Here is a 24516-nt window from a genome sequence, read left to right as displayed (position 1 = left end):
TGTGGGCAGTTCAGAAACCACTGTGTCTCAGGAGGGCTGTGGGCAGTTCAGAAACCACTGTGTCTCAGGAGGGCTGTGGGCAGTTCAGAAACCACTGTGTCTCAGGAGGGCTGTGGGCAGTTCAGAAACCACTGTGTCTCAGGAGGGCTGTGGGCAGTTCAGAAACCACTGTGTCTCAGGAGTAACCTGACTCCGCCAGACTCAGGAGGGCTGTGGGCAGTTCAGAAACCACTGTGTCTCAGGAGTAACCTGACTCCGCCAGACTCAGGAGGGCTGTGGGCAGTTCAGAAACCACTGTCTCAGGAGTAACCTGACTCCGCCAGACTCAGGAGGGCTGTGGGCAGTTCAGAAACCACTGTGTCTCAGGAGTAACCTGACTCCGCCAGACTCAGGAGTAACCTGACTCCGCCAGACTCAGGAGGGCTGTGGGCAGTTCAGGAGTAACCTAGCTGACTCCGCCAGACTCAGGAGGGCTGTGGGCAGTTCAGAAACCACTGTGTCTCAGGAGTAACCTGACTCCGCCAGACTCAGGAGGGCTGTGGGCAGTTCAGAAACCACTGTCTCAGGAGTAACCTGACTCCGCCAGACTCAGGAGGGCTGTGGGCAGTTCAGAAACCACTGTGTCTCAGGAGTAACCTGACTCCGCCAGACTCAGGAGGGCTGTGGGCAGTTCAGAAACCACTGTGTCTCAGGAGTAACCTGACTCCGCCAGACTCAGGAGGGCTGTGGGCAGTTCAGAAACCACTGTGTCTCAGGAGTAACCTGACTCCGCCAGACTCAGGAGGGCTGTGGGCAGTTCAGAAACCACTGTGTCTCAGGAGTAACCTGACTCCGCCAGACTCAGGAGTAACCTGACTCCGCCAGACTCAGGAGGGCTGTGGGCAGTTCAGAAACCACTGTGTCTCAGGAGTAACCTGACTCCGACCAGACTCAGGAGTAACCTGACTCCGCCAGACTCAGGAGTAACCTGACTCCGCCAGACTCAGGAGGGCTGTGGGCAGTTCAGAAACCACTGTGTCTCAGGAGGGCTGTGGGCAGTTCAGAAACCACTGTGTCTCAGGAGGGCTGTGGGCAGTTCAGAAACCACTGTCTCAGGAGGGCTGTGGGCAGTTCAGAAACCACTGTGTCTCAGGAGGGCTGTGGGCAGTTCAGAAACCACTGTGTCTCAGGAGGGCTGTGGGCAGTTCAGAAACCACTGTGTCTCAGGAGTAACCTGACTCCGCCAGACTCAGGAGGGCTGTGGGCAGTTCAGAAACCACTGTGTCTCAGGAGTGACCTGACTCCGCCAGACTCAGGAGGGCTGTGGGCAGTTCAGAAACCTGTCCACCTGCAGTGACATCATAGATGGGGAATCCAAGCTAATACAAACTGCAGGCTATCCATTCCTGAAAAGTTGCAATGCGAAAATGCCTAAAGATGATGCCACTGTTAGGCAGATCTCGGAACTGCACACAGTTCCGAGATCAGCCACACAGTAGGAAAACAAATGTGGTATTTTATCATGAGCATTAGTGAGGACCAATTATATGACGATAGGTTGAAAAGTGAACCTATCGCTGGAACCCCCCCCCCCCCCCCACATTCACATTTAAAGACGTACAAATGTACACTTATATGAACAAAAGTTAATCATATACAGTTATTAAAGAGTTAAAAATAAAAAAGGGGGTAAGTAAAATTACTTTTTAGTTAATGTTAAAAAAGTAACATTACTTTACTTAATACTCCCTGCCAAAAGTAACTTGTTACTTATTACTCTTTTTCTTAGTCTTACGCCAGGGCTCCACCGGACGCGCTGCGTCTCCGTCGCGTGCGTCAAAAAACGCACCGGTTAAATTTTAATGCACGCGTCACATGTCACGCAACGCAACGCGGGCAGTGGAGCCACCCTTCATTGATTAAAAAGGGAACATTCCCTGACGGTGACGGAGACGCGACACTGACGCGCCCGGTGGAGCCCTGGTGTAACTTTGCATTTTCAACATTAGCAGTACCCCTCCCCTTTTCTGCAGCCCACAATGTAAAATCCTCATTGTTTAAAGTGTACTTGTACTGTATAGTGTACTGTACACATCATGATGGGTCCATTTGTACACTCATTTGAATTAAATTAACACTATTTATGTATTTGGCAAAAGGCCCAACGATTCGACCGCTAGGTCTTCAGCAGGCAAAATGTTTTCATGGACTATTTTCAAAACTCTTGAGGGTGTACAAATGGAACCAAATGGACCCTTACAGGTCTGTAACTCTGAGAGTGTACAAATGGAACCAAATGGACCCTTACAGGTCTGTAACTCTGATGGTGTACAAATGGAACCAAATGGACCCTTACAGGTCTGTAACTCTGATGGTGTACAAATGGAACCAAATGGACCCTTACAGGTCTGTAACTCTGATGGTGTACAAATGGAACCAAATGGACCCTTACAGGTCTGTAACTCTGAGAGTGTACAAATGGAACCAAATGGACCCTTACAGGTCTGTAACTCTGAGTGTACAAATGGAACCAAATGGACCCTTACAGGTCTGTAACTCTGATGGTGTACAAATGGAACCAAATGGACCCTTACAGGTCTGTAACTCTGAGTGTACAAATGGAACCAAATGGACCCTTACAGGTCTGTAACTCTGATGGTGTACAAATGGAACCAAATGGACCCTTACAGGTCTGTAACTCTGATGGTGTACAAATGGACCCTTACAGGTCTGTAACTCTGATGGTGTACAAATGGACCCTTACAGGTCTGTAACTCTGATGGTGTACAAATGGACCCTTACAGGTCTGTAACTCTGATGGTGTACAAATGGAACCAAATGGACCCTTACAGGTCCATAACTCTGAAGGTGTACAAATGGAACCAAATGGACCCTTACAGGTCTGTAACTCTGATGGTGTACAAATGGAACCAAATGGACCCTTACAGGTCTGTAACTCTGAAGGTGTACAAATGGAACCAAATGGACCCTTACAGGTCTGTAACTCTGAGTGTACAAATGGAACCAAATGGACCCTTACAGGTCTGTAACTCTGATGGTGTACAAATGGAACCAAATGGACCCTTACAGGTCTGTAACTCTGAGAGTGTACAAATGGAACCAAATGGACCCTTACAGGTCTGTAACTCTGAGTGTACAAATGGAACCAAATGGACCCTTACAGGTCTGTAACTCTGATGGTGTACAAATGGAACCAAATGGACCCTTACAGGTCCATAACTCTGAAGGTGTACAAATGGAACCAAATGGACCCTTACAGGTCTGTAACTCTGAGTGTACAAATGGAACCAAATGGACCCTTACAGGTCTGTAACTCTGATGGTGTACAAATGGAACCAAATGGACCCTTACAGGTCTGTAACTCTGAGAGTGTACAAATGGAACCAAATGGACCCTTACAGGTCTGTAACTCTGAGAGTGTACAAATGGAACCAAATGGACCCTTACAGGTCTGTAACTCTGAAGGTGTACAAATGGAACCAAATGGACCCTTACAGGTCTGTAACTCTGATGGTGTACAAATGGAACCAAATGGACCCTTACAGGTCTGTAACTCTGATGGTGTACAAATGGAACCAAATGGACCCTTACAGGTCTGTAACTCTGAGAGTACAAATGGAACCAAATGGACCCTTATGGGTCTGTAACTCTGAGAGTGTACAAATGGAACCAAATGGACCCTTACAGGTCTGTAACTCTGATGGTGTACAAATGGAACCAAATGGACCCTTACAGGTCTGTAACTCTGAGTGTACAAATGGAACCAAATGGACCCTTATGGGTCTGTAACTCTGAGAGTGTACAAATGGAACCAAATGGACCCTTACAGGTCTGTAACTCTGAAGGTGTACAAATGGAACCAAATGGACCCTTACAGGTCTGTAACTCTGATGGTGTACAAATGGAACCAAATGGACCCTTACAGGTCTGTAACTCTGAGAGTGTACAAATGGAACCAAATGGACCCTTACAGGTCTGTAACTCTGATGGTGTACAAATGGAACCAAATGGACCCTTACAGGTCTGTAACTCTGATGGTGTACAAATGGAACCAAATGGACCCTTACAGGTCTGTAACTCTGAGAGTGTACAAATGGACCCTTACAGGTCTGTAACTCTGAGTGTACAAATGGAACCAAATGGACCCTTACAGGTCTGTAACTCTGATGGTGTACAAATGGAACAAAATGGACCCTTACAGGTCTGTAACTCTGAGAGTGTACAAATGGACCTGTACAGGTCCCTAACTCTGAGTGTCTACAAATGGACCTGTACAGGTCTGTAACTCTGAGAGTGTACAAATGGACCTGTACAGGTCCGTAACTCTGAAGGTGTACAAATGGAACCAAATGGACCCTTACAGGTCTGTAACTCTGAGTGTACAAATGGACCTGTACAGGTCCCTAACTCTGAGTGTCTACAAATGGACCTATACAGGTCTGTAACTCTGAGAGTGTACAAATGGAACCAAATGGACCCTTACAGGTCCGTAACTCTGATGGTGTACAAATGGACCCTTACAGGTCCATAACTCTGAAGGTGTACAAATGGAACCAAATGGACCTGTACAGGTCCCTAACTCTGAAGGTGTACAAATGGAACCAAATGGACCTGTACAGGTCCCTAACTCTGAAGGTGTACAAATGGAACCAAATGGACCTGTACAGGTCCCTAACTCTGATGGTGTAGAAATGGACCTGTACAGGTCTAACTCAGAGTGTACAAATGGACCTGTACCGGTTATCTGGTACGTAGCACCTAGTCCAATCTACAGTATCTCATTTCCTAATTGCATAAAATACAAACACTCGCCTTTCAAGAAAAGGTTAAAATACAAATCCAGAGGAATACAGTTTTACATGGGTTTGGTTTATTTTTTGTACCATTACATTATTTCCATTTATTACATAGAATATAGTGATGGAATAAAGTTGAACTTGATGTACAGTGATGTTTGTGTTCATTGTTTTGTCTGTTGTCGGACCCCGGGCTTTTGTTTTGTCAGGGCAAAAGCCAATTAAATAGCCTAATAAATAATAATCTATTCAATAAGATGATTATTTACAGTTGCTCATGGCAGCCGCGTAGCCTGGATTAAAATGTTGACGGGGCCAATTAGCATCATGCGAGTGGGGGGGTGGGGGGAACTCCGGCCGATTCTGTAGTAATTTCAACAAGATAACTGGACATACTGTATAATGATTGATCTGCAAAGAAATGCAATGAGCGGAACACAATCTATTGGTTGATTGATTAACTTACACATGCTTTATCCAGAAGGGAGAATCTAGAATCAAATAAAGTTTTCAACTGAATATCGTCATCAATATTCATAACATGTCTACCATGTCTTACGCAGCTCTGCTGTAACTCCATGTCTACCATGTCTTACGCAGCTCTGCTGTAACTCCATGTCTACCATGTCTTACGCAGCTCTGCTGTAACTCCATGTCTACCATGTCTTACGCAGCTCTGCTGTAACTCCATGTCTACCATGTCTTACGCAGCTCCGCTGTAACTCCATTGCTCCAGAGCTTTATCCCTATCCCTGGATGGAGAGGCTGTGTGAACGAGGTGTGAACCATGTGGAGGAGGGTCATGGTGTCAGAAACACTGTAGAAGGACAGAGTGCCCGCCTCGTGGTCCAGATACACCCCCACCCTGGAGGAGACGAGCCCTGACACGTTAGTGCTAACACCGTTGTGTCTGAACACGGCTTCTTTGCCATCGCACAGTAGACACCAGGATTTATCCTCGTATCCAAACCAGGTGTGTCTGCCGGTGTCTTTATAGCAGACTGCTATACCGATCCCTCTACCACTCCTCTCTACTTCCCAGTAACGACGTTCAGACAGACCCTCTGTACACATCACCTGGGCCTCAGTGAATCTCTCTACATGAGCAGGGTAAGGTTGTTGTTGTCGTGTTAAAGTCACCTTCCTCTTCTCCTCTGACAGGGAGAGACGTTTGTGTACTGTGTTGATGTCCAGAGACAGAGGACAGGAATCTGTGAGAACACACAACGACAAAAGAACATACAAATCTCATGAACCTCGTTGTGTTTAGAGTTCGTCTCTCAGATCAAACTCACTAAGAGCTTTAAATAACAACATTTCAGAGTGAAACGTTCAGAAACAGCATCAACATGGACTCACATCGTAAGAAGTCCTTCCTGGTCTGAGGCTCCGCTGGATGGATAACATCAACTGCACACACTGGAGACACAAGAAAACACTAACTGTCATCATGACATCATACTGAAGAATGGATTCAACTGAAGTTCCAAATGTTTAGTCAAAAAGTTAAAGCTATTATAACTGAATAGTAATCATTGCTATAGAGTGTTTGTTCAGTAACAGTGTTACTAGTATTTAAATCTCATCTCTCCCTTTGAGTAATTATCTTACTTAATTCTTCCATTTTACTGTCCAATCTGACAGACAGCCAACCTGTGTACCATCGGTCTGCTCTAGTTAAAACATCTCCAGTTGCCTTCTGGCTTCATCCATCCATGTTTACTATGAAAAAAAAACACATCAATGTAAATGTCACCTCTCTCTGCCATCTGGGGCCAAGTTGTCTTCAGCATGTTGTCTAGTTGGTCTCTCAGAGCAGACACGACATCAGTCACATCTGTGAAGGACCTCAGAGGACGGACGATCACACTGGGTGGGGCTGGAGATCCAGTGGAAGTGGAGAGAGACTGGAAACTCTGGAGAGAGACGAGTAAAGCACTTCAGACAGGGATGGAACGTCAATAGATTAGTGCTCTTGTAACCTGTGTTTTATGTTTCGATGAATTGAAAATGGTGGGCCCTATTGTAAACAAGTGTACTGCTTTAGTCAAACTGTAGACAAACTATCAGTAAATGTTCTCTGTACTAAATGATGAACTGAATTTGTCTTTCATTCTCATACAAAAGACTAGTTATTAACAATATACATTTACAAAGAATTACATTTATGTTCTAATCTACAAACAATTGCAATGATTTAATAATTGTACACATGCTGATCATTTAGGTCTACTATTTTTGGAAAATGTTTGAACATTTTTCAAAATGGAAACAATTATGCAGAACTATTGTGATTATCAAAAAGCGGAATGGGATGAAATGTGAAGCCCATTTGTCCTAAACGAGACAAAACCAACGTGTAAATAAAAAATCCCGGTGTGGAACCTGAATGAAAGCGAGGCTGTCCTCAGTGTTGGACAGCTCCTCCAGCTCAGCATGTCTCCTCTCCAGCTGCTCCAGGGTCTGTTCCAGCGGTCTCAGGAGAGCCTCAGTCTGAGCCACAGCAGTCTGCTGCTGATCTCTGATCAGTTGTTTGAGCTCGCCACGTCTTCTCTCAATGGAGACCATCATCTCACTGAAGATCATGTCACTGGCCTCCACCGCTGCTTCTGCAGACCTCTGCTTAACACACACACACACACACACACACACACACACACACACACACACACACACACACACACACACACACACACACACACACACACACACACACACACACACACACACACACACACACACACACACACACACACACACACACACACACACACACACACACACACACACACACACACACACACACACACACACACACACACAGTGTTGTTAAGATGTTCTGGGTACTTTAGTGCAGTGGTTCCCACTCCAGTTATATCATAAAAATCGGTTTAACCCGTTCAATTTGGGAAAGCATCTGTGCCATTTTAGATTTGCGTCATAATCATTAAAACCATATTTTATACGTTGGCTGTTCAAGCTCATATCATGTCACTTGGTGCCACGATTATGAGCTTGTAGATCTGCTAATTTTCGAGAAATAAAATCGTGAAAATGTGTGTAAATCTTTGAATATATTTGTAAAGCAAACATTTTTAACTAAAATCTTTGCTTCTGGGGGTGGCTGGAACAAAATATTGTCATGCTCATTTTAGGGGTCCTTGGCATGAAAAGGTTTTGAGAACCACTCACGTTCAGGTCCTCCACGACCTGTCTCAGGTCATTCAGCTCCTGCTTTTTCTCCTGGATCTTCTGCTGGACTTCCTCCTGACTCTTCACCAGCTGTTTCTGCAGGAAACAGGACGAGAGACAGTCTGGTTTGTAAACATTGTGGACTTGTTCATGTCCAATTCTATCCAATCAGGAGAGAGAGAACTCATACAGGGTAAAAACAAGTGAAATTGGAGACAGTTTAGTTTGGATCCACACATCATGTTAAATGAACTGTGTAACTTCTCCAAAATACACTTTTGGAGTGGCAAGATTAATGGACATGAAATATGATTCATTAAAAGTTATCAATCCCTCCGTTTTTTAATTGGGTCCAAAATTACTACTTTTTCCACCCGGGTTTGGGCTTTTAATGTCTCTGACAGTCCATCTTTAAACATGATCCATCTTGTGATTTGTCTTCAAGTGATCGTGGTTAGGGTTGTCCCGATCCGACCATGTGATCGGAAATCGGGGCCGATCACATCATTTTTCGATCGGGAGCAAAGAAACGCGATCGGGACATCCCTAGAATCAATATTATATCCATATCATGATATTAGACTGGATATTGTCTGGGATTTTGGATATTGTACTATTGTGATATGGCATAAGTGTCTATAAAAATATAAATATCGGATCGGGAAAATCGGTATCGGCAGATACTCAAAATCAAAGATTGGAATCGGATCGGGAGCAAAAAAACGTGATCGGGACATCCCTAATCGTGCTGCTACCTGTTTCGAGTCCAGGCATAAGTCATTAGTCCGACAGTCCCTATACCCCAAACCCTAACTTAACCGCACGCGGGATGCAACGCATGTCGGACCAACCAACGCATGTCGGGAGCGACGGGGTGATTTTCACAGACTTTTGGCGTGTCGGATAAGCGTGCGCACCCCACCTGTTTCTCTGCCTTCTCCGCAGCAGCTGACACCGCATCATGGCCCTTGTGTTCAGGAGACTGCTGACTGTGCTGAGCTCCTGTACCTCTCAGCGTCATCACCACCTGGAAGTAAGGAGAAGAGGAGGAGAGGAGCTCACTCACTGAGGACAAATACAACACAGTCATTGACCTGGAAGTTAAGAGAAGAGGAGGAGAGGTCACTCACTGAGGACAAATACAACACAGTCATTGACCTGGAGGTAAAGAGAGGAGGAGGAGAGGGGAGCTCACTCACTGAGGACAAATACAACACAGTCATTGACCTGGAAGTAAAGAGAAGAGGAGGAGAGGGGAGCTCACTCACTGAGGACAAATCCAAGAGGAGAATTAGCAAGAGAGACCACTTTGCTTTACTTCCTGTATCTGCGTGAGGTGGGCGGTAACATTATTAGGAGACAGGAAGAATGTTGGAGTCTATTCATTTCCAATGGGAGAGTGAACGTGAACACAGCTTCTGAACCATTCCTTAACTCCATGGTCACTGAACTAAATACTGGACCAAATCATCACAAGGCACACAATATTTACAAGATATTCATAGTAAAATGGCTTCTTTTAGCGAGACAAATCAGGAGAAAATCGACTTTGTTAATGACATTTCTTTATCCCAGCAACAAACTCTCGCGAGATTTGAGATGAGTCCGGAAGCCTCTCTCTGTCCATCTGCAATTTCACGGACAACACATAGGGGGCTCTGACCCCATATTTAAGATGATAATATGTGAATATTATAATGTGAAATGAATGGACATATTTAAAACGATTAGAAATGATCCTTATGTGCCCAAATTAGAGCTGGCATACTTGGTCTGCATATTGAGACAGGCAGATATGTAGGCACGGTTGAGGAGGATAGATTATGTAGTCTGTGTGATCTAAAGGAAATTTTTATTGTCCATTCTACAACTCTATTAGGGAGAGACTTTTTAATGAGGTAGATCCAAATCATGAATTGATATGGTTGGAGGACTTCGAGAAACTAAAACGACTATTTCAAAAGTACACCTTGTCAGTTGTTTTCAATGTACTTTGTTAAATGACTTGTCAGTGTTGTTGTCTTCTTCTTCTATCGGGTTTCATGGCGGTTGGTAAACCTAAATGGTGCATTACCGCCACCTACTAGACTGAGTGTGGAAACAGTGTTGTTGTCAGGGGGGGAGGGTGGAGGTCGGGGAGAAGCAAACCACGCCTACTATATTTAGGAGACCATTTGTAGGCTTTGTGTACCATTTCGCCTCTAGTGGCTCCAATGAAGTTGGCCCATCTTCATACATAAACCATCTTTGGACAAATACAACACAGTCATTGACCTGGAAGTAAAGAGGAGAGGAGAGGAGCTCACTCACTGAAGACAAATACAACACAGTCATTGACCTGGAAGTAAAGAGAAGAGGAGGAGGAGGGGAGCTCACTCACTGAGGACAAATACAACACAGTCATTGACCTGGAGGTAAAGAGGAGAGGAGGAGAGGGGAGCTCACTCACTGAGGACAAATACAACACAGTCATTGACCTGGAAGTAAAGAGGAGAGGAGAGGAGCTCACTCACTGAGGACAAATACAACACAGTCATTGACCTGGAGGTAAAGAGGAGAGGAGGAGAGGGGAGCTCACTCACTGAGGACAAATACAACACAGTCATTGACCTGGAAGTAAAGAGGAGAGGAGAGGAGCTCACTCACTGAGGACAAATACAACACAGTCATTGACCTGGAAGTTAAGAGAAGAGGAGGGGAGGTCACTCACTGAGGACAAATACAACACAGTCATTGACCTGGAAGTTAAGAGAAGAGGAGGGGAGCTCACTCACTGAGGACAAATACAACACAGTCATTGACCTGGAGGTAAAGAGAGGAGGAGGAGAGGGGAGCTCACTCACTGAGGACAAATACAACACAGTCATTGACCTGGAGGTAAAGAGAAGAGGAGGAGAGGTCACTCACTGAGGACAAATACAACACAGTCATTGACCTGGAAGTAAAGAGGAGAGGAGAGGAGCTCACTGAGGACAAATACAACACAGTCATTGACCTGGAAGTTAAGAGAAGAGGAGAGAGGAGCTCACTCACTGAGGACAAATACAACACAGTCATTGACCTGGAGGTAAAGAGAGGAGGAGGAGGGGAGGTCACTCACTGAGGACAAATACAACACAGTCATTGACCTGGAAGTTAAGAGAAGAGGAGGGGAGCTCACTCACTGAGGACAAATACAACACAGTCATTGACCTGGAAGTAAAGAGAAGAGGAGGGGAGCTCACTCACTGAGGACAAATACAACACAGTCATTGACCTGGAAGTAAAGAGAAGAGGAGGGGAGCTCACTCACTGAGGACAAATACAACACAGTCATTGACCTGGAAGTAAAGAGAAGAGGAGGGGAGCTCACTCACTGAGGACAAATACATACAAATGTGATGGCGATAAACACATTATAACATTATCTTAGCACTGATTCTTCTGAACTTTGCATTTCATAAAGTTATGGCCTATTCATAGTCAAGTTTTCGGTGAAGAGGTGACCAGCGCAAACTACAACAACCTCACTGGAAAAATAAAAGTAGCCTACAATGTAAGCACTTATTTTATGTTCGCCTAAAATGAATGTCAAGCCAAGAATAGGGACGTCTATTAGACAATAAAATGCACAGTGGGATACCACCACAAAACCTTACCTAGCATCTGTTTAAACCAGTGGTTCTCAAATTAATGTGCATTTGTCCAAATATTTTGTGCCAGGGACCCCCATACAAGATTTATGTTGTTTCAATCAACCAAGATATTGCATATCGTGTTGAGATGCTTTGTGAGCTTGTAGATCTGCAATGTTCAAATAACTGATGCATAGGTTTACAGTGGTTAAACAGACTGTGATGCTCTATTAACACATTTTTTACCGACCCTCTTGGAATCGCCTCATGGACCCTTGGGGTCCCCAGACCGCACTTTGAGAACCACTGCTCTAGCACATGTGGACAAACAATGTAGCCAATCAGACAGTGGCCCATTATTTATTCAGCATTTGAGCCACAAACCACCATTTGATGACATTTAGCCTCTCAGACCTAGCCTAAGATTTAGACTCTCGTAGAGTAGATGTTGATGACATTTAGCCTCTCAGACCTAGCCTAAAATGTAGACTCTCATAGAGTAGATATTGATGACATCTAGCCTCTCAGACCTAGCCTAAGATTTAGACTCTCGTAGAGTAGATGTTGATGTCATCTAGCCTCTCAGACCTAGCCTAAAATGTAGACTCTCATAGATGTATGTATCGATTCTGACATGTCAGAATCGATACATACATCTACGAGTGTCTACATTTTAGGCTATCTCAGACTCAAAACTAAAGAATATTTTGTCGTCGTTGAATAATATTCTATCCACTATCCATGCTGTATTGATGTTGGTACCATTAGGAGAGACTCTTGAGAGTGTATGGGTCCATTTGGTTTCATATTATGTATTACATAATAGTCTGCTCAAAAGCGACAGAGGAGGTCATAGTGGACCCCAGGTCCATAGGAGACCACAGTATGATTACTGTCCATGACCACAACATCAAACAGGTCCCCTCGTATAAATACCTGGGAGTACAGATCGATGAGAACCTGAGCTGGCACACGCATGTTACAACACTGTGTTCTAAGATACACCAGCATCTACACTTTCTCTTTCTTCGCTTGATAATCACTGATGTCCTGACGGAGGCACGCCGTGTCTGGTGGCCTTGAGCTACGTGAGGCACCGCCGAGCGAGTCGCCGTGCCGAGCGTTGCGAAGGCCACCAGACCCGACTCAGCGCCGTCCGAGTTACGTCCCGATAGGCAGAGAATAGTATATATTAGTAGCCCCTAGTTTCCATGCACCGACAATAGTTGGAAATGACACGTCCACCAGGGGGAAACCTTGACCAGGCTACTATGGTGAGTAGGCCAGTATGGCCATATTGGGCCCATAAGATGCATGATAAACGGACATACTGGGCCCATAAGATCGTATGATAACGGTCAAATCCGCAATTTTTTACGGGGGCCAGTTTCGAATTGCAGCCGTCCGTAGGTGCCCTTTGAGAGCAGTTCTGAAGGAGTCAAGGGATTTGCATGCTATAATGGCCTATATATATAGTAGAACTGAACTGCTGTGGCAGCAAATGCAGTTCAATGAATGATGTGGTTCATAACTTCATATCATCTCACCTCAGCCAGCAAGGTGTTCTTCCTCAGAACAGGCCTGGGACTGAAGCTCTCTCTGCACTGGGGACAGCGGTAGACTCCGGTGTCGTCATAGCGGTCCCAGTAAGTCCCGATGCAGCTGCTGCAGTAGCTGTGTCCACACGGTAGAGACACCGGTACCTTCAGGAGGTCCAGACACACAGAACAGCAGAACCGCTCCCGGTCCAGATCACATCCCTGTTGCTGTTGTTGTGCCATTTCACTGACAGACAGCGTTCACACTGAGAGAAAACACACAACAGAATCAGAACCATTTCACTGACAGACAGCGTTCACACTGAGAGAAAACACACAACAGAATCAGAATCAATCTTTATTGACATCACATTACGTTATTATTAAGTAAGGTGGGTGAAAACCTTGGTTAAAAAGGTAGAGAGAAGAGAAGAGCACAAAGTGCATAACATGACAATTGAGAACACTCTAGTTTACCGTCTGCAGTGGTTCTCAACCAGTGGTCCGGGGACCACCAGTGGTCCTTGAGGGAGTTCCAGGTGGTCCCCATGCAGCTAAATGATGGAGAGTTGGTAACCAAATGGACCCTTTTATAGATTTTTAACTTTTTAACTCCAAATGGACCACCCATACGGGTCCAAATGGACCACCCATACGGGTCCAAATGGACCATCCATTTGGTTCCATTTTACGCTCTCAAGAGTTATTATTGTTATGCTATCTATCTGTTGATCGCAACATGAGTTAGACTTTAATATATTAGTGCCCCTCACTTCACACAGGTGTGATTCCCCCCCCCCCCCCCCCCCCCCCCACCCCCTGAAGGGGTAAAACACCAAAAGGGGTTCCCTTCCCACCCAGAAATCTGCATTACTTAATTTACAAGAAATCTATTGTTATTTTGATCAACATTTTCTTGTTATCTCTCCTACCTGGTAGGAGTCAGGATGGTGGTCCCTGGGTCCAAATCAGTCAGGATGGTGGTCCCTGCAGGGTCAAAATCAGTCAGGAATCAGGATGGTGGTCCCTGGGTCAACTCAAAATCAGTTGAAAACCACTGGTTTACTGTGAAGAGAGGGAGTCGGAGAGAGAGCAACAGCTCTGAGTTTGTTTTCTTCTGCAGAAAACTCGTAAAACTGGTGGAAAGCCTGGTGAGGCGAGGTTACGTAAAACTGGGAGAGGCAGAGAGGGTGGGACCCAAGGGGGCGGGGACTTCCTGTATGTTTGCAGTAGGCAGCTGTGTTTTAAAGAGACAGTAGAGTCACAGTGTGTACAAACAAAGATTATTATATTTATAAAGATGGTCGGAAAATAAATGGTACACAAAAGCCTACAAATGGGGCGCGTTCGGAAATAGCGCGCTGATCAGCGCACTGTGCAATGCTGCAAACTATTTTCAGAACGGCGAGGCACCATTCATTTTTCCCCCATAGGCGTTTCAAAAAGTATTTATATTTTAAAGACCTGTAAAGCCTCGGACAAAGCCAACAGCCGAGTTGACAAATCATGACAATAAACACATTTGTTGGGGGCCGAACAAATAATTATAATTATTAGAGAGAAGAAAAACTATCAAAAAACTACAAAACAAAGGTGTCCCTTTCTCCTTCTGTGCAGGTGGCAGTAACGCCGCCTCCAGGACGGGCCTCAGCCTGCTGTCACCACCACAGAAGAAGAAGCAACACAAGCTGCTAATGCTAATGCTAATGTGTTACTGCTGCACACTGTAGGAATGTAAGTATTATATTAGTGTGTAAATGTCGTTGGCGTCAATTTAACGCGTTAATTCATTTATTAATGCATGTGTTCTCCGTGTGTGCGACACGTTGACATGCTGTTATGACGCGTTGAGGTCGTTTTGAAGCCGTTAATGATGTTCAATTTGATTTCAGCAAACCTTTAAACCTGGGCTAAAAAAACTTAACTGAGCTAAGTAGTTAGCAAACAACAACAATCAATGTCATCTATATGGATTTATAACGTTAATGAACAGCACTGTCTCGTAAAACCAGTCCTGTTGTGTTTATAATACTTGTATTTAACTTGTATTTGTGCGTTATAGCTTTGTTTAAATGTGTGAATATACACGGCGTCGTTTTGATTTACAGTCAATATTACTTTCTATTAAAACTGTCTGCAAGCGTTGTGATTTTCGTCCCGACGAAAAGATTATTAAACTCTTGCGTCGGGGAATCATTGTTGTCAAGTTACACACTGTCTAATGAGATAAATGTTAAATATTAATCCATATAAAAGGCTACATAGTTTCATTCAAACCAAATGACATGTAAAAACCTTTGCACATCAAGGTCCGTTATTTATTCTACATTTGAGCCATGGACCACCATGTGATGACATTTAGCCTCTCAGACCAAACATTTGCAATATGTTGTTACTGTTGTTGGATAAGATTATTTTCACAATTCCATGCTGCATTGATGTTGGGAGAGATCACAGGCACTTGTTGAACAAAATATCAATTATTCTTCTACGTAATGCAGATGTTTAACAATAATTTTACTCTTGAGAACATAACAATGAAACAATTTGGTTTCATTTTACACTCTTGATAGTTAAAGATCTATAAGGGTCCATTTGGTTACCTACTCTCCTGTCATTTAGCTGGGGACCACCTGGAACCCCCTCAAGGACCACTGGTGGTCCCTGGACCACTGGGGACCACCTGGAACCCCCTCAAGGACCACTGGTGGTCCCTGAACCACTGGTGGTCCCCGAACCACTGGTGGTCCCTGAACCACTTGTGGTCCCCGAACCACTGGTGGTCCCTGAACCACGGGTTGAAAACCACTGCATTAAGTGAATGTTTGGAAGTGAAAGTCCAAACAAGTGTCCATTTATTATTAGTGCTTTTGATTGATTTCTGCCAGGTTTATTGTTAAATGGTGCATTTATATAGCGCCTTTATCCAAGGCTCTTTACATAGATTGTGCATCACATTCACCCATTCACACACCGATGGCGGCGGAAACCATGCAAGGCACCAACCAGCACATCAGGAGCAATTAGAGGGTCATGCTCAAGGACACTTCGACACTAACTCTGGGGGAGCCTGGGTTCGCACTGGCAACCTTGCGGTTCCCATCCAGCCACTCTACCCCTGAGCCACCGCCGCCCGTTGTACTCGTACTTACTGGAACTAATGCAATGAAAATTCAGAAAGATGAAAGAAAAGAGAATTTTTTGTTTTTACTTATTTCTTAACCACTTTAATCCTGATGACCTGGCATCCCTATTCTGGGCTTTTTAATGCAAAAGTTTTCAAAAGTACTGAAAACGGCCTATCGGCGAACCTGCGTTGTGAGCTTGTACGTACTGTAGAAGGACTGTTTGCTATATTTTGAAAACCTCATCTGATGCTATGATGAAGTCCAACACGGGAGAAACTTTGTTCTAATTCAATTGCTAGTTTAATTCTTTTTTTTAAGCAGACATTCCCTTCTTTGGATGGACAAGTTTGCAATTTGTCCATCCATGACTTATAGGACAACTTTAGTTTTTTTTCAACTAAGGTTCATGTTTTACCGTAGGTTGTTATTAGAGAAAGTAAAAGATGAGTGTTAAACGTTTTTCATTTGCTGCTTTCTTTCGTTTTAGCTATTTTTTACAGGGGGGCAGGGGCATTCGAACATGGGGCTAAATATGTATTTTTTTACAACATTTTAGAGCGCTTTATTTATTTATTATTTACTATAGTCCAGACAATTACATCTGGCCACAAAAGATCACAGGATCTATTGAATCAATGTGAAGGGGGGTACTATAGGGGGCTGCCATACTGTACTGTTGTAGGCTCAATATGTTTGTCACCTCCCCCTTCACATTCAGTAGATCCTGTGATCTTTTGTAGCCAGATGTAATTGTATGGGGTCTGGGTGCAGTATGTAGTTCAGACTAGTCATTGGTCCGACAAACGACAACCCACCTCATCTCCTAACCTAACCATAACCGCAAGCACGGGAGCAGCGCATGTCCGACTAATGCTCTGTCGGAATTACATGAAAAAATATATTGCTATACAATTTAGTAAAACAAATACATATTTAGCCCCATGTTCGAATGCCCATGCCCCCCTATAAAAAAACACTCGTATCTTACTTTCTCTAATAACAACCTAAAACATGAACCTTGGTTGAAAGAAACTACAGTTGTCCTTTAAGTCAGTGGCTAAATTAAATCATATTTTGTTTGTTTTTCCACAGAGCGACATCTCCCAGTTGTAAGCTGAATGCTGTAATCCACTACATGTAACGATGGAGAACTCCAAAGACGACCTCAAGATCCAGTCATTCGACCTGGAGACCCAGAAGTTACTGAAAACGGCTCTCAAAGGTCAGCTTCACTTTATAAAGCATAATGCAGCCACTAGTATACGGACGTCAGAACTTTTCAATAGTTAAAGTATTAACATAATGCTTTAAACTCCAAAAAGCCCAGAATGGGTTAAATGGTAAAGTTGTATTGGGCGGCTGTGTCTCAGGAGGTAGAGCAGGTCGTCCAATGATCCCTGGGTCGGCGGCTCCTCCTCCCGTCCACATGTCAAAGTGTCCTTGGGCAAGAAGACACTGAACCCTATACACAGCCTCCAATGAGTCGGTCGGTGTGAGCTCGCCACCGTCGGTGTGTGAATGTGGGAAGTGAGGACGCTGCCGTCGACTGTTCGCCGCTTCACCTCCCAATGTATGAATGAATGAACCATTGTAAAGTGCTTTGAGCACTTGGAAAATCGCTATTACATTTTTTTGTGTGTGTGATTTTGTGTTGTTTCCAGACCCGGCCTCAGTGAACCTGGAGAAGGTGTCTAACATCATCATCGACCAGTCGTTGAAGGACCAGGTGTTCAGTAAAGAGGCTGGACGCATCTGCTTCGCCATCGTACAGGTGTGTTTATTAACACAATCGGCGCCGGGATTTCTTTCAAAATAGCAGCTCGGGGTGTCACGCAGATATGGCAGCTTTTACTCTGAAAGGCCCCCCCCCCTTCCGTTCCGTACAAAAACCGTGAGGAATAATGTTGCTTGCTTACCTCGCTTTGACTGCATGCATAGTGCAGGATCCTGATGGTGTTTCTTGTTGTTCTCCCATCCATCTGTTCCAGGCTGAGTCCAAGCAGAACATTGCTGATGGTGTTGTCTCTCTTCCAGGCTGAGTCCAAGCAGATCATTGCTGATGCTGTTGTCTCTCTTCCAGGCTGAGTCCAAGCAGATCATTGCTGATGGTGTTCTCTGTCTCTCTTCCAGGCCGAGTCCAAGCAGAACATTGCTGATGGTGTTGTCTCTCTTCCAGGCTGAGTCCAAGCAGAACATTGCTGATGGTGTTCTCTGTCTCTCTTCCAGGCTGAGTCCAAGCAGATCATTGCTGATGGTGTTCTCTGTCTCTCTTCCAGGCTGAGTCCAAGCAGAACATTGCTGATGGTGTTGTCTCTCTTCCAGGTTGAGTCCAAGCAGATCATTGCTGATGGTGTTCTCTCTCTTCCAGGCTGAGTCCAAGCAGATCATTGCTGATGGTGTTCTCTGTCTCTCTTCCAGGCTGAGTCCAAGCAGAACATTGCTGATGGTGTTGTCTCTCTTCCAGGTTGAGTCCAAGCAGATCATTGCTGATGGTGTTCTCTGTCTCTCTTTCAGGCTGAGTCCAAGCAGAACATTACTGATGGTGTTCTCTGTCTCTCTTCCAGGCTGAGTCCAAGCAGATCATTGCTGATGGTGTTGTCTCTCTTCCAGGCTGAGTCCAAGCAGAACATTGCTGATGGTGTTCTCTGTCTTCCAGGCTGAGTCCAAGCAGAACATTACTGATGGTGTTGTCTCTCTTCCAGGCTGAGTCCAAGCAGATCATTGCTGATGGTGTTCTCTGTCTTCCAGGCTGAGTCCAAGCAGATCATTGCTGATGGTGTTGTCTCTCTTCCAGGCTGAGTCCAAGCAGATCATTGCTGATGGTGTTGTCTCTCTTCCAGGCTGAGTCCAAGCAGAACATTGCTGATGCTGTTGTCTCTCTTCCAGGCTGAGTCCAAGCAGATCATTGCTGATGGTGTTGTCTCTCTTCCAGGCTGAGTCCAAGCAGAACAACGGCAGCGTGTTCAGGAGGAACCTCCTCAACCGCCTGCAGCAGGTATTCACAGAGCGGGAGAAGCTGAGGAAGAGCTCCAGACAGGAGTGGGTGTGCTACGTCACCTTCATCTGCAACGTCTTCGACTACCTCAAGGTCCCATTTCCATCCCATTCTGGGATGTCGTTATATAGTAGTCGCAGATGTTTAATGCATGCCCACACCATGGTGTAATTGTTGTTAATGTATTGTTTTAATGTGTGTGTTTCAGGTGAACAACATGCCCATGGTAGCTCTGGTCCACCCCGTGTACGACTGTCTGCTCAGACTGTCCCAGCCAGACGCTCTGCTCAACGAGGACGAGGTGACAGCATTGATTGATTTATCGTTATTTAAATTAGGCTTTTTTCCCGTTGCGTTCAAATCTTCCAATGCTAAGCAATGATTACTATCACAATATATTGTTGTTGTTGTCTGGACGTGGAGACGTCTCTCTGACATGTCCTGTGTCCTCCGTGTTCCTGTCTCTCTCTCTCTCTCTGCTCCATGTCCCTCTCTGTCCTGTCCTCCATGTCCCTGTCTCTCTCTCTCTCTCTCTCTCTCTCTCTCTGTCCTGTGTCCTCCATGTCTCTCTCTCTCTCTCTGCTCCATGTCCCTCTCTGTCCTGTCCTCCATGTCCCTGTCTCTCTCCCTCTCTCTCTCTCTCTCTGCTCCATGTCCCTCTCTGTCCTGTCCTCCATGTCCCTGTCTCTCTCCCTCTCTCTCTCTGTCCTGTGTCCTCCATATCTCTCTCTGTCCTGTCCTCCATGTCCCTGTCTCTCTCTCTCTCGGTCCTGTGTCCTCCATGTCTCTCTCTCTCTCTCCTGTCCTCCATGTCCCTGTCGCTCTCTCTGACCTGTCCTCCATGTCTGTCCCAGGTGGACTGTCTGGTCCTCCATGTCTCTCTCTGACCTGTCCTGTGTCCTCCATGTCTGTCCCAGGTGGACTGTCTGGTCCTCCAGCTCCACCGCATTGGGGAGCAGCTGGAGAGGATCAACCCTCAGCGCATGGACGAGCTCTTCTACCTGCTGCGAGACGGCTTCCTCCTGCAGGTAGGCCTTGGTGTCCACATTAGGTTCCAAGCAGGAACCAAATCCAAATTGCCACGAAAATGAAGGAATTGGAATCGATAAAATCCTAATGGATAAGACCATAAGAACTGAAATCGATACGTTGTAAAACAACTGCCATTTACTATGGTGATAGAAACATTTACTATGGTGATAGAAACCATTTACTATGGTGATAGAAACATTTACTATGGTGATAGAAACCATTTACTATGGTGATAGAAACCATTTACTATGGTGATAGAAACATTTACTATGGTGATAGAAACATTTACTATGGTGATAGAAACCATTTACTATGGTGATAGAAACCATTTACTATGGTGATAGAAACCATTTACTATGGTGATAGAAACCATTTACTATGGTGATAGAAACCATTTACTATGGTGATAGAAACCATTTACTATGGTGATAGAAACCATTTACTATGGTGATAGAAACCATTTACTATGGTGATAGAAACCATTTACTATGGTGATAGAAACATTTACTATGGTGATAGAAACCATTTACTATGGTGATAGAAACCATTTACTATGGTGATAGAAACCATTTACTATGGTGATAGAAACCATTTACTATGGTGATAGAAACCATTTACTATGGTGATAGAAATGCAAATGCCACTCCTTTCCTGGCCATGCCATGCCGGAAGGAAGGAAGGAAGGAAGGAAGTCTCCTGAACGTGAACACAGTATTTTTTTTTTAAAGATATTTTTTTTGCGGCTTACGCCTTTTATTGGTTTTTTGAAGGGACAGACAGTAGGCTGACAGGAAATGGGAGAGAGATGGGGGAAGACATGCAGTAAAGGCCGTGTCGGGCTCGGGAGTCGAACCCGCGGCACACTGCGACTGGATTACCAGTCGGGTGCCCAGACGGTTACGCCACCGCCTGGGCCGTGAACACAGTATTTTGCGCTGAACAAATTTGTTTAGAAATCCATGTCGTTACACCTGCATCTCCACTAGCTAAAGAGTGCTGGGTTGTGCCCCGAAAATAGCTGATCTATAAGCTCTCAACGCGTCGCAGTGCGACGTGTTGTGAGCTTGTAGATCTGCTATTTTCGCTATTTTTGTCCATAAGTGCCTTCAGACCCTGCCTCTCCAACACTCTCTGCATGTGCCTGCTAACTTTACCCATCCTATCTTAGCAGAAATCCTAACTATACCCATCCTATCTTAGCAGAAATCCAAACTATACCCATCCTATCTTAGCAGAAATCCTAACTATACCCATCCTATCTTAGCAGAAATCCTAACTATACCCATCCTATCTTAGCAGAAATCCTAACTATACCCATCCTATCTTAGCAGAGATCCTAACTATACCCATCCTATCTTAGCAGAGATCCTAACTATACCCATCCTATCTTAGCAGAGATCCTAACTATACCCATCCTATCTTAGCAGAAATCCTAACTATACCCATCCTATCTTAGCAGAAATCCTAACTATACCCATCCTATCTTAGCAGAAATCCTAACTATACCCATCCTATCTTAGCAGAAATCCTAACTATACCCATCCTATCTTAGCAGAAATCCTAACTATACCCATCCAATCTTAGCAGAAATCCTAACTATACCCATCCTATCTTAGCAGAAATCCTAACTATACCCATCCTATCTTAGCAGAAATCCTAACTATACCCATCCTATCTTAGCAGAAATCCTAACTATACCCATCCTATCTTAGCAGAAATCCTAACTATACCCATCCTATCTTAGCAGAGATCCTAACTATACCCATCCTATCTTAGCAGAGATCCTAACTATACACATCCTATCTTAGCAGAGATCCTAACTATACCCATCCTATCTTAGCAGAGATCCTAACTATACCCATCCTATCTTAGCAGAGATCCTAACTATACCCATCCTATCTTAGCAGAAATCCTAACTATACCCATCCTATCTTAGCAGAGATCCTAACTATACCCATCCTATCTTAGCAGAGATCCTAACTATACCCATCCTATCTTAGCAGAAATCCTAACTATACCCATCCTATCTTAGCAGAAATCCTAACTATACCCATCCTATCTTAGCAGAAATCCTAACTATACCCATCCTATCTTAGCAGAAATCCTAACTATACCCATCCAATCTTAGCAGAAATCCTAACTATACCCATCCTATCTTAGCAGAAATCCTAACTATACCCATCCTATCTTAGCAGAAATCCTAACTATACCCATCCTATCTTAGCAGAAATCCTAACTATACCCATCCTATCTTAGCAGAAATCCTAACTATACCCATCCTATCTTAGCAGAAATCCTAACTATACCCATCCTATCTTAGCAGAAATCCTAACTATACCCATCCAATCTTAGCAGAGATCCTAACTATACCCATCCTATCTTAGCAGAGATCCTAACTATACACATCCTATCTTAGCAGAGATCCTAACTATACCCATCCTATCTTAGCAGAGATCCTAACTATACCTGTCCTATCTTAGCAGAGATCCTAACTATACCCGTCCTATCTTAGCAGAGATCCTAACTATACCCGTCCTATCTTAGCAGAGATCCTAACTATACCCGTCCTATCTTAGCAGAGATCCTAACTATACCCGTCCTATCTTAGCAGAGATCCTAACTATACCCGTCCTATCTTAGCAGAGATCCTAACTATACCCGTCCTATCTTAGCAGAGATCCTAACTATACCCGTCCTATCTTAGCAGAGATCCTAACTATACCCGTCCTATCTTAGCAGAGATCCTAACTATACCCGTCCTATCTTAGCAGAGATCCTAACTATACCCGTCCTATCTTAGCAGAGATCCTAACTATACCCGTCCTATCTTAGCAGAAATCCTAACTATACCCGTCCTATCTTAGCAGAAATCCTAACTATACCCGTCCTATCTTAGCAGAAATCCTAACTATACCCGTCCTATCTTAGCAGAAATCCTAACTATACCCGTCCTATCTTAGCAGAAATCCTAACTATACCCGTCCTATCTTAGCAGAAATCCTAACTATACCCATCCTATCTTAGCAGAAATCCTAACTATACCCATCCTATCTTAGCAGAAATCCTAACTATACCCATCCCTATCTTAGCAGAAATCCTAACTATACCCATCCTATCTTAGCAGAAATCCTAACTATACCCATCCCTATCTTCTCCAGGACGGGTTGACCTCCATGGCTCGCCTGCTGCTGCTGGAGATCCTGGAGTTCCGGGCGGGGGGCTGGGTCCTCAGCAACACGGCACAGAAATACTACTACAGCGAGCTGGCGGACTAGCGCCGCCCCGGTGGCCGCGGCCCGCCACTACAGCCCGCCGCTTCCAGCTCCTTATTTAGGTGATGATGTCATACTAGGCTAAGGTCGGGACGGAAGGTCTGCTGACGTCAAATCCATGTCCCCCTCTGGGTCATAAACTCCCTCCCATTCGGTTTTTCTACTAAATCCTGACACCAGGCGTGTTTAAAACGATTGTGTTTATACAGTGACATTGGCAGCTCTGCAAGCTGAGCTTAAAAAGAAAAGTCATGAAACAAATTACCATCTTTTAACGAAACGATATTTTATTTTAAAAATAATTGTTTCCGGCAGGGAGGAGGAACAGAATACACAACTAACATAATGGAGGTGTCGAATCTCTTCAGTCTCACCAAATAGAACGTGGAGTTCTAGTAGAATCTCTTCAGTCTCACCAAATAGAACGTGGAGTTCTAGTAACTAACATAATGGAGATGTCGAATCTCTGCAGTCTCACCAAATAGAACGTGGAGTTCTAGTCGTGGATTCAGATATTCTTTGTGGAGTGCTTTGTCTGCACTCTATTTTTTGCACACAGTGCAAAAAAAGAAGATAAAAAAATAGATTTTTGAATGGGATTTTTTTTTAATCTTTCTGACCCAGCAGGGGGTGTGGCTTTGATCCAGTAGCTTTTAGCCAATAAGAGGAGATGTGTTAGCCAACGGGTGACGGATACAGTAGTAGCACTTTGAGTAAGGTTTTCTTTATGTGTCGAGAAAGAACCCTCCTTCGTTTTACTACCACTGATCACTAAAGATGACGGGCAGCTAATCACGCCTGTGTCTGTCGGTGGTAGTCAGGGCCGGATTAACACCTCTGAGGGCCCCTGGGCACTGAAGCTCGAAGGGCCCCCCTTCGCGCGCGCAACATTTTTGCTGTTTTGGAGCCGTTTTGGGGCAGTTTTATGCCGTTATATTGGCCTATTTCC

At 44.6% G+C, this 24516-nt stretch overlaps 2 protein-coding genes across 2 annotated transcripts; one reads left to right on the top strand and one right to left on the bottom strand.

Annotated features, from left to right (window-relative positions):
- Positions 1-4899: 4899 nt before the first annotated feature.
- Positions 4900-14363, bottom strand: LOC306937698 (E3 ubiquitin-protein ligase TRIM65-like). The gene is made up of 8 exons (XM_079521606.1): positions 14073-14363; positions 13150-13406; positions 8911-9015; positions 7989-8084; positions 7182-7415; positions 6553-6712; positions 6156-6215; positions 4900-6007 (listed from the first exon to the last, which is right to left on the bottom strand). The coding sequence occupies exons 2-8, from the start codon at positions 13381-13383 to the stop codon at positions 5490-5492; spliced, it is 1407 nt and encodes a 468-aa protein (XP_079377732.1). The 5' UTR covers positions 13384-13406; positions 14073-14363; the 3' UTR covers positions 4900-5489.
- Positions 14364-14760: 397 nt separating this feature from the next.
- Positions 14761-24119, top strand: mif4gdb (MIF4G domain containing b). Its single transcript, XM_079519500.1, has 8 exons — positions 14761-14874; positions 17361-17490; positions 17930-18039; positions 19201-19356; positions 19472-19564; positions 20181-20291; positions 23454-23918; positions 24023-24119. The coding sequence occupies exons 2-7, from the start codon at positions 17412-17414 to the stop codon at positions 23568-23570; spliced, it is 666 nt and encodes a 221-aa protein (XP_079375626.1). The 5' UTR covers positions 14761-14874; positions 17361-17411; the 3' UTR covers positions 23571-23918; positions 24023-24119.
- Positions 24120-24516: the final 397 nt, after the last annotated feature.

This window comes from Electrona antarctica, assembly GCF_951216825.1.
Source record: "Electrona antarctica genome assembly, chromosome: 14".
Classification (NCBI taxonomy): Eukaryota; Metazoa; Chordata; class Actinopteri; order Myctophiformes; family Myctophidae; genus Electrona; species Electrona antarctica.
The sequence above is the reverse complement of the archived record's forward strand: the minus strand, read 5'-3'. Positions and strand labels throughout refer to the sequence as shown.